This window comes from Pseudochaenichthys georgianus, chromosome 16 (genome assembly GCF_902827115.2).
Source record: "Pseudochaenichthys georgianus chromosome 16, fPseGeo1.2, whole genome shotgun sequence".
Classification (NCBI taxonomy): domain Eukaryota; kingdom Metazoa; phylum Chordata; class Actinopteri; order Perciformes; family Channichthyidae; genus Pseudochaenichthys; species Pseudochaenichthys georgianus.
Window position 1 is genome coordinate 29,023,784 of NC_047518.2, and position 10,572 is coordinate 29,034,355.

The 10,572-nt window shown below is 39.2% G+C and overlaps 1 protein-coding gene and 1 pseudogene across 1 annotated transcript; one reads left to right on the forward strand and one right to left on the reverse strand.

Moving 5' to 3' along the window:
- LOC117460660 (integrin alpha-10-like) overlaps positions 1-2,468 on the reverse strand; it is a 7,798-nt pseudogene extending 5,330 nt beyond the window's left edge.
- An 813-nt stretch (positions 2,469-3,281) lies between these two features.
- LOC117461321 (DNA-directed RNA polymerase III subunit RPC3-like) lies at positions 3,282-10,564 on the forward strand. Its single transcript, XM_071205893.1, has 13 exons — positions 3,282-3,398; positions 4,072-4,218; positions 4,792-5,056; positions 5,208-5,509; positions 5,656-5,760; positions 6,346-6,519; positions 6,611-6,662; positions 6,774-6,834; positions 6,919-7,069; positions 9,663-9,764; positions 9,869-9,918; positions 10,050-10,199; positions 10,293-10,564. Exons 2-13 carry the CDS (start codon positions 4,072-4,074, stop codon positions 10,372-10,374), a joined length of 1,641 nt encoding a protein of 546 aa, XP_071061994.1. The 5' UTR covers positions 3,282-3,398; the 3' UTR covers positions 10,375-10,564.
- The last annotated feature ends 8 nt before the right edge of the window (positions 10,565-10,572 follow it).

A 10,572-nucleotide genomic window follows, 5' to 3' on the forward strand; every position in this document is an offset into this window, starting at 1 on the left:
AGATATACTCTGGAGAGAATCACGACAGAACTGGGTCACGGAAGTCATACCCGCAATAAAACAATTCAGCATTTAATTCACTCTAAGAGTCATATTTTAGCTCTCTTTTATTTCCTGTTTTTTATTTTAATAAGCTTTAATTAATTCTTTCTGGTGTGTGTTTAATAGTAAATGTTATTGTTTTATTATCTTACTATCTTATTGTATAGTCTCTCTTAGTTTATTCCTACTTTTCTGTTCTTATTTAACTGATTGTATTGGATTCAGTTTTTTTGTTTCTGCAGTGAAGCTAAAAGTCTAATATTACTACTATAACTATTAAAATGTTGGTTTTGTTGTTTTGTTCGACCAAAAGCGCACAACAGTCTAAAAGATATTCAGTCGGCAACAATATAATACCAAGAAAAGCTTTACATTCTCACACTGGGGAAGCAAGAACCAAAAAAGGTTTATCATTTTTTACATAATGTTTTTTAGCTCTACTTTAGCTAAATGACTGACATAATCTAATCATATTGGATATTGTTATCTGAAATAATACTAAAATACAATATAAATTGAATAGACAACACAACTCATAATTGCGTTTTTTGTTCAGCACGTGTTTTTTGTCCAACGGTGTATTTTTTTTTAAGAAATATCCATATACTGTATTTGCCCTATTGTCAAAGTATGTTGAAATATTCACTCAACCTTTGAAGGTCAACATAAACTAATTGAAAACAGACAATTTGCCGACTGGTTTGGTCAACAAAGCAAAACGGTGTTGCATTTGTCTTTGCTCAGTGTGTTTTATGAATGTAGCCCAGGAGGTAGAGCTGGTATGCCAACCACACCTAACCGAGTGTGTGTTTAAAGAAACCACTGCATTAGAATGAGGAAAACACCAGCCAGTGTGGATGATATTATCCCCTCAGTGTAAAACAGAATTACTCAACATGGGAAAATAAGTGAAGGAATATATTCTTCATCCTTAAATACATTGATGAAAACGCTAGGTCTAAAAAACATTATATTATATATATATACTCAATGGATTATTTTGTCACAGGACAATTAACACGCTCTATTATCTTTGTTAACACAACACATTTAGGGGTGTAAAACTATGGTAATCAGAAATAAGAAGTAAATAGATTATTTGAGTTGTGTGTCATCATGTGTTGCATAATTAGATATATGACTGAGAGACAGCCTTTGGTCTCTCTACACTGTAGTAGTGAGTAGGTGTCATTTGGCTCAGTGAAGACATGCCACAGGACTGAGTGTGTCTGAGGCAAGCAGGCCAGTTTAGAGTCAGTGTCAGGCTGGAATTACTCTCAACCATAACATAAAACGGAGGATGCAGCTGATCTGGTGGACTGACATAAACAATGCAATATACACTCAGTTGGCTACATGTTGTCCACCTCCTTTAAAACAATCAAGATGCACACCTTAGTGTTAGGGCAGGAACACACACTTATTTTATCTTTTTTAATTGATAGATAGTTTGGTTAATCATCTTTTAACACATTATATGTCAACTACAGACCACAGCTTTGAAAATGATAAAATACATTTAAAAATAACACCTATTCTAAAACACTAATTAAACCATTATAACCTTTTTGAACCTACGATTTCCTGATGGGTTGCTGTACTAGACTGGATTAGTTTTAGCTAGGTGAACCCAATACACTGGTGACTGAGTGTAAATAGTAGACCCTCACAATTATCTAGGATGTAGAAAATACATTTTTTAATATATGCGAGTTAAGGTCTGGCAAACTGTTGGCCAAGTCAGCTTCTCAACATCCAATTACTCTTATACTTATCTTTAAAACTGAAACGAAAACGAGATGTTTATGTTCCAGAAAAGTCCCCAACTCGCCCAGCCAAGAGTGTGTTTTAATGGAAACGAAAATGAAAATAGCCTTATATCAAACAATAGACACGGTCTTTAACATTAAATAACAAGGTAATGGCACAGATCTTCCTCGGCTGTGTTGTGCAAAACACAACAACCACCAAGCTGTCAAAGAAAGGCGTCAAGCACAGTACTTTGACAAAAGTGTCAAAAACATACATGCCTTAATAAACCTGTCGATTTTTTATTTAATACCCGATTTTTAGAATAAGACATTTGCGAGTGTCACGAGTTTATTTAGAGAGTTAACAACAACAAACGCTGCTAACTGCTAACATGCTAGCTAGTGTTTAGCTGTAGCCTGCAAGCGTTTACAAACGGTATTTCGGAGAAAGCTTCACTTGTCAAGAGCAAATTTTATACAGGAGATTATGAAATATAAATAGAGGAAAACATCTGCCTTACCGGGAGTTTGGGGTTCACTTCTCCCTTACAACAGTGACAGAAAAACCGATGCGGTGGAACAGCCGCAGCCTCCGCCATCTTCCCCAGAGCCGCACAAACACTGACGTCGGTCCTCCAGCAGCCTGAAGACAGCTGTCCGCCTCCAGCCCGGCATGCACCGCGGCACCAGGGCACATCCGAGCACAGAAGAAGACCGGAAGAACAAGGCATTTAATCAGGAACATGTGAACCTCTTAAATGCTTAAAATACATCCATTATATGAACGCTTCCTCAACATTTGTCATGGTTTTATAAGACATGGAACTATAGAAAACATCCCTTCAAAGTTGCATAAGTAAAAAAGCCCAACAAGTATTCCAATTGCTACCCACCTTAATTCCTGATTGACCACTTGTGTGTTTTGTTTAGTTTTGCCTCGTTTTTTTCTGTTTTCCCCCCTGTTTTTCTTCAGGGCAAATCCGAACCACGAGCACATAAGAAGGTCAGAAGTAGACAGGAGTATTAATGGAAATTGGTATTTTGTCCCCCTATCTTTATTCAAGAAGATGTATGAACCTCATATATTTTGTATACAAACAAGTTCACATCATGGGTAGACATACGTTTTAAAAAAATTACATAAAATAAAAAAAGTAATATATTAACAAATATTTGCTAAATACACATTAGTGTTGATAACACTTTAATTCATACTGTTTTATATTACTTCTATATTGTTTTACATTCTTGGTAAAAAACATTTTTAAGTTTAAGTTTGGAGTCCATTTATCTAAATATGACATTTTCCCAAAATGAAATAAACTGAACAAAATGTCAATAAAGATAATTACATTTATGTTTTGTTTTTTATTTATGTTGGTGTACTGTGTCGAGATCATTCTGGTCCGCACTCCAATAGGTGGCGGTAATGCGCTTTTAACGCTGGTTGCCACCGGCCGTAAAAAACGTAAAATGAAAGAGAAGAAGAAGAAAACCGGAAAAGTTTGTGTGTTGTCAACGAGAAGCCGCATGTGTTTGGATGAATATCTGTGGGATGCTTTAAAACAAACGTAACATTTGTCCTGAAACGTTTCTGTCGGAAAGGTTTGTGGAAAAAACGGAAGTAGCAGACCTTTAGGAGGACATAATGTTCAAGTGTAGACGTTAGCTGTCAACTAGCTGGACTGCAAAGTGCGCAGCCTTAGCTCTGAGGCTGTTAGAAATAGCTGACAGGCTTTGTATTGTTTTGAACTTCTCAAACTATTCATTGTCGAAGTGGTCACTTTGTTGAATGTATAAACGCCCTACCCTTCTGTTGGTTGAATGTAAAGGTATTTGATATGATAGGGATGATGCCATTTGAGGCAACAAACAGTTACACCGTATACAACTGATATGCTGCACACAGAGTTTATTGCTTTTGCTTATTTTTCTACTTGTGTCCCTTTTTGGGCTTTTGATACGCACAGTATACATGGCATCCACTGCTTTCAGTATTATAAAACCGAATTGACAATAAAATACACACCACACGTAATGTGTGTACCTTGTTAATTTCCAGTGCAACTAGCTACATTGTTTGTTTTATGTATGGCATTCACTGTCCTTCTTTATACTTTTAATAAGTGCTTATTATATGTTCTAGGAACGTCTACTAGTCGTGCTAAGCCTGTCATGTATTATGTATATTTTAAGCACATAGACAGTGTTATATATTTATGAATGTATGTTATGTTGTGGTGACACAGGTGCCTAATTTTTGTGTTATTCTGTGCAGATGACTGCCCAGGAGGTGCGCCTGTGTGGTCTCCTGCTGCAGGAGCACTTTGGAGAAATGGTGGAGAAAGTGGGAACACATCTGCTAAAAAGTGGAGCACAGAATTTGAGAATGATCCTTCATGAGACCGGCATCTCATTGGACCTGGTAACAATCTTAAAGTTTTTGTTTCTAGGCTGTTACTGTAATTACATTGCACCATGGAAATACTTTTATACATGTTTTATTTACTGTTATACACACTGCACTACATTCTCAGCTTGTTCAAATATAGTTAAGCAGTCCTGTCAAGCATACTGTCAAGCCATTCAATAAATAATATACAGTTTTGTTTACATAGGCTGATTATTCCACACTTAAAGTAGTAGTACAGGAGTAGCTTTTGTATCATCTGTTTAAATGCAAAACCTACTATCCCTTTACATGACAGGTGGATTTGTGCTCTACAAAAACGGAATATATTACCACTTAAGTGAAAAACCCATGAAGAACAAACACATAAGAGCTAAGAGAACAGCTTTTACATGTTTTTATACATGGTTAAAATGTCTGTTTGCTGGGCTTATTTGCAATATAAAGGAGCAAAAAGCTTGCAAAAACGTTTTGTACAGTATAAACATAGATTTCTTCTTTTATTTTATAAGTAATCTTGTTTTGTGTGACTGTGAAAGGAGTCGTGATGGTAAAGCACCTATTCCCTTCCTATTGGTTCTCATGTAGCTGAAGAAGTCCCTGTGTGTGCTGGTGCAGCACGGAGCCTGTGTGTTCAGCTCAGGCCGTAAAGGGCCTGGGAGCCCTACTGAGTATCGGACCAGCTGTGACCGGATTCTGAGAATTCTGCGATACCCGCGCTACATCTACACTGCGAAAACCCTGTATGGGGACACTGGAGAGCTAATCATAGAGGAGCTACTACAGAGAGGTCACATGACCATGAGCAGCACGGTTAAAACCGTCGCTGACCGTCTAACGCAGAACATGGAGGGTCAGTATCTCAGCTTCTATTTTGATAAAAAACTGGACACGATTTCAATCAAGCAACGTGCAAGAAATAAAAACTTTGTTGGAAATCCTAATATCTGTCAAGAGATAAACGTCCCGTTTTACAACAGCTTTTCTGTTTCTTGTCGTTCCAGATGGTCGCAGCATGGATTACAATGACGTTTCTAATTCTTTCTCCAATCTGGTGGAGACCCATTTTCTTCAGCGATGCCCTCCACCGCCCAGAGCAGGGCCAAAAGAGAGCGCCACTCCAGCCCCCCCACCAGTCCCTGGTACTCCTACTCCCCCCATCAGCACCACCCTGCCCACAGCGGAGAGCTTCCCCGACTGCTACAAAGTGCCTCACGTGACACTCATAGGGAGAGGCAAACGCCCACTCTCCAGTGAGGATGTAGATGACCAAAGAAATGCAAAGAAAGCTAAGATGGATTCAGAGGTGGGTGATTGCTACATGTTAGTTACTTCTAAAACATGCACTTTTAAATCTTAAATGATGTCTTAATTTCCCTGTCGATTGCATGTTATGTATTGCTTATCTTTTGTTTGACTCTGGATCTCTCCATGTGTGCTTTTTATGCTTAGACACATGGTGATGAGGGGATTTGCTGGCAGGTGAATTTTGAGAGGTTTCATCTCCACTTCAGAGACCAGGCCATCATCAGCGCTGTAGCCAACAAACTGGACCAGGTCAGGGTTTTGAACATGAGTGCCGAAAATGGTTCAAAGAATAGTTAGACTATAGGAAACTTTGCTTTCTTTTAGAAACTTCAATTACATAACGGATTTGACTAACTTTAACATCTCTGTGTTTCAAAGCTACAGCCAGTACCCAGCAAAAATAACTACCTACCAGCTAGGGTATACGAAAATATTGATATAGTATTGTATTACAATACTTGTGATACTGTATCAGTTCTCAAAAACTCAGTATTTACATGCAAAGACTGGTGAACATTGGTTCACTTTGTGTTGCACTTTGATGTTGAATGTAAAAGAGACTGATAAATGCATATGCAGATCCAACTATTCTCTGATGTATTCTTTATAAACTTCATAGTTTCCTACAATAACAAATTATCTTTGCTTAAATATATATAGTGATATATGACATCATAACCCCTGTATTATGATCATCTGTCATCCTCATTTTACAGTGAGCACTGATTTATCTAAATGTTCCTATCTGTCCACCTATATATTACAGTTGATGATGATGATGATGATGATGATAATAAATGTCTTTGTAATAATGATTTCCTCTTCATTTCTCAGACTAGCAGTGAGATAGTGCGGACTATGCTGAGGATGAGTGAGGTGACGACCTCGCCCTCAGCCACCTGCACAAAGCCCCTCTCAGCCAATGAGATCTTCAGGTCACTGCCCACCAACTACAACATCGCCAGGCCCATCTTAGACCAGTACCTCACTCTACTGGTTGATGACCCGGTATGAGCTCTGCAAGGCACCTGTCACATTTAACAATCTTATTTTTAATCTGAAAGATGTTTTTTAAATTCACTTGTCCTTTACCTCCTAGATGGAGTTTGTTGGGAAGGCTGGTGAAAGTGGAGGAGGGATGTATGTTGTCAGTATCCTTTTTCAAACTTAAAGGGTCCTGAGCCAACTGTCAAGAACGACCACACTTCGATTTTAATGAATGAAGCACAAGGTATAGGTGCTTTCCCTAACTCCCCTCTCAGATATGCACAGAGCGCTGGCCAATCTGGCGCGAGCCACGCTTGAGTCTGTCGTTCAGGAGAGGTAAGTGTGTATTTTTTAAATTGGTATGCATTTGATTGTTCTATCATCAGGTAATACTTATTAATGACTTTAACTCTGGTGCAGATTTGGCTCCCGATCAGCCCGCATCTTCCGCTTGTTGCTAAGGAAACGTCACCTGGAGCAGAAGCAGGTGGAGGATTTTGCTATGATTCCAGCCAAAGAGGCTAAAGACATGCTCTACTCGCTGCTCTCACAGAACCTGGTCCAACTACAGGTACACACTCCACATGTGAACATGCTTTCATGATGCCCCCCCACCTTTTGTTATAGTTTGTGTTTGTTTTAGAGGAACACAAATGCACATGAGAACAGACATATACAAAAAAGATTGTTTGTGTGTGTGATATTTTCCCAAAAATCTTTAGAAAGAAATATTTGCACAAATAAAACACTTATAAGTATTACCTCAAGTTCATATCAAGTCCCTAGTCCTCAAATATATAGTAAAAATGACTATTGAAAATACACAAAAATAGCCAGTTCAACAAATTGAACATGTTGCATGGAAGATAAATGAGAAGTGTGCTATAGATGGTAAACCACATTAAGGGGCAATAATAGTGATATGCTTGCCCTTTGTATTTATGTATTCTTACTTGCTGTATTCCAAGGCATACTTTTCTTGTCACACCCATAAACACAGCAGTAACGACCTTCCAAAACAGTCCTTGCTCTTAACTGCCATATGTGATTAATTTTGACAAGAAATACGACGACATTAGTCTTCGAGAGATTTAAATATACAAAGCAAGCTGTTTCAGGCTCATTTTCTTAGTGTATTATCAAGAGTGGCAGCCTGAAATGTAGGAGTAATAAAAAAAAGAAAAGAAACTGATCTAAAAACCCACTTTGGAAATGGTTTGGCACACTTTTTGATGATGCACTCTCATTTATGCATGGATTGAGATATGTGTATGCCAACAGAGGACGGAGACATTACTTTTTGGGTTTCCATCCTTCTGTCAGACCCATGGGAACACAATATTTTAAACAGCAAAACAGGATGATTGGTAAATATTGATTAATTGATGACTTTTAGGACAGACATGGATTTAACTTGACCTTGACTGGGTGGCGGAGGCATTCATCTGCTGGGTAAAACTATACATTGAAAGCACTATAGCCTTTTATCTGAGTTTATGGACAATGACGCAATAATAATCTAACCAAAGTGACGATTTGGCAAATTCTCTGACAGTGTGCGAAAAAGTACACGTCCCACTGTCCGGGACGTGTTATTTACAATATCGGACAAGTAGATCTTTCAATTGACTTGTCCGGCGGACAAGTGACGTTTTTCGCCCTGATTTATTGACAAATTATATATAAATTCAGTTTACAAAAGGCAGAACTCATTCGCAAATTGTACGTGTCCGCCATTGTTCGTTTAGAAGTGTTAGTTTCGGTTCTGCTTGTCGATTCCTAAGGAAATGCATCTCGCCGCTTTCTGTACAGTTAGACGGGGGCGGGGCGGGGCGGGAAGTATAGCACAGTGGCAGGGTTGGGAAGCAAAACTCTGTTCCGAGTAGGAACAAATAACAATTGTCCGGTCCCGGGATTAATAAGAGTTGTGAGGCCAGGAGGCCGAGCCCCGCGGACTGCAGCTCTCTCTCTCTATGCTCCGTATCAGCTGATCGCTGCAAGGTGCAGCTCTGCAGCTCTCTCTCTCTCTCTCTCTCTCTCTCTCTCTCTCTCTCTCTCTCTCTCTCTCTCTCTCTTTCTACACACAGCAGATCTGCTGCCCGTTTAACAGCCTCATCTTTGTCAAACTTTCTTATGTTCTTTCTCTAACACGTAATGAAGGTTATTAAGCGTTTTAGCTCCTATGTTGTTAATATTGACCGCCATTTCCTTTATGAAGTGAAGCAGCCTCCCTGTCTGTGTCCTCGCGCTGTCCTCACATCCCCGGACCCCCAGACTCGGAGGAGCAGGGATGTCAGTATTGTTTATGAAGCAGGGTATAGAAAGTACATTATTGAAATGAAAATACTATTTATTTACTTTTACAAACAGTGAGCAGCTGCAGCATGTGTATTGCAGGACATGTGTAAGCGTGCAAGCGTCTTTGAGTTGTAGAAAAGCGCTAGGCCTATAGGCTATAAATATAATGTATTATTATTATTAGTCCTATGTGTTGGACATGTGTGGTTGGACTCTGTCTCACAGGCAGGTTGCAGTGTAACATCAGAGGAGACTGGGCCAATTGTACATTCTCAAACTGCACCACTTAGAACTAACTAAACAATGCAGGGATTATTTTTATATAATTGTATTCAATAACCGTAAGAAATTAAACAGTATGAAGTGATTTGTAAATATGAATACAGATTTGACTTAATGTTTTCATAAATATATTTTTCTCCCAGTTTGTCATGGGACTTATTTACTCTCTCAAAGAACCGGAATCGAGAACCGAAAAGCAGAACCGGAATCGTTAAAATCCAAACGATACCCAACCCTATGTGTGATGCAGTAAAATGTTACCGCTCACTTACGTTAGCGGTGCCGTAAAAACCGTGGGAAAATGTAAGATACGATGGCGAAGAAGAAGATTCCAGTGGCCCCAATTTTTGTCCATTCTGGACAAGTGAAAAATGTATTCGGACAAGTACATTTCCAAACTCACTTGTCCATGGACAAGTACTCTCGAAAAACTTTTTCTCACGCTGTGACATATTGGATTAAGTACACTAGAATGATTTAAGTCATAGTGTAAGTGCTGCAGCCATATTTCTTATTTGTTATTGTACCTACTCATTCTGTCTGAACTGCCATGACTCTTTTGTTTGTTTGTTTGTTTTCATCAGGAAGTCCCAAAGACTCCTGACTACGCTCCCTCTCGTACCTTCTATCTTTACACCGTCAACCAACTCCCCACTGCGAGAATGCTGCTTCAGAACTGCTACAAGGTAAATAAGTTGTTATACTGTAACCTTAATTGCTCGTACTAATGCAATGCTTTTTATGTCTTTCATATTGGATTTGCCTTCAGTAATGTTTTGTCTCTGTGCAGACAGTTGCCAACCTCATAGAGCGCCGCCTGTATGAGTCCAAAGAGAGCAAGTGAGTCCATTTTGTCTGCGTCCCACTGCCTGCGCAAAACCCAGATACATTCTCATGATCTACCTAAAGAGTTGTCTGTCTCACACACTGTCACAGATCAGTGTTTGATTGCTTTCCCTCTTGATCGGCAGGCGTCTGCTGGAGAAATCCCAGCGAATCGAAGCCATCCTGGCCTCTCTGCAGGCCAGCGGGGCGGAGCCTGAGCAGCTGACGGAGGTGGAGGAGATGATCACTGCTCCTGAAAAACAACAGCTGGATGCCTTACGGCTTCATATCAACAAGTAGGAGAACAAATCCAATCAGTTCTCTTTTCTACAGGGGAATCCTTATTGAATCACCTCTTCGGTCTCAGTCATTGTTCTTTTCCCCTCCAGGTTAGACTCGGCAGAGAACCAGGTAGATGAAACCATCTTTCTTATAGAGTCCTACGTCAACTCCACCACAACCACAAGTTGAGAGCATTTCAACGTACGTTTGAAGATTTCCCTCGTTACCTTTTGTGTATGAATGTTGTCAAGTATGGCTGTTTTATAGTTAATATGACCGGATTGTTTCACCTTGAAGTGCAGTCAAATCTGAATAGATAACCTTTCTTGTTTTTATTTCATCCCTGAATAAATGAATAAACTGAATACTTATTTTTCAACAGTTTTA

Coding starts and splice junctions, on each gene's coding strand:
- LOC117461321 (XM_071205893.1), top strand. CDS start 4,072: ATGACTGCCCAGGAGGTGCGCCTGTGTGGTCTCCTGCTGCAGGAGCAC. Junction 6,663..6,773: donor AGGAGGGATGTATGTTGTCA/GTATCCTTTTTC, acceptor CTCCCCTCTCAG/ATATGCACAGAGCGCTGGCC. Junction 9,919..10,049: donor TATGAGTCCAAAGAGAGCAA/GTGAGTCCATTT, acceptor CTTGATCGGCAG/GCGTCTGCTGGAGAAATCCC.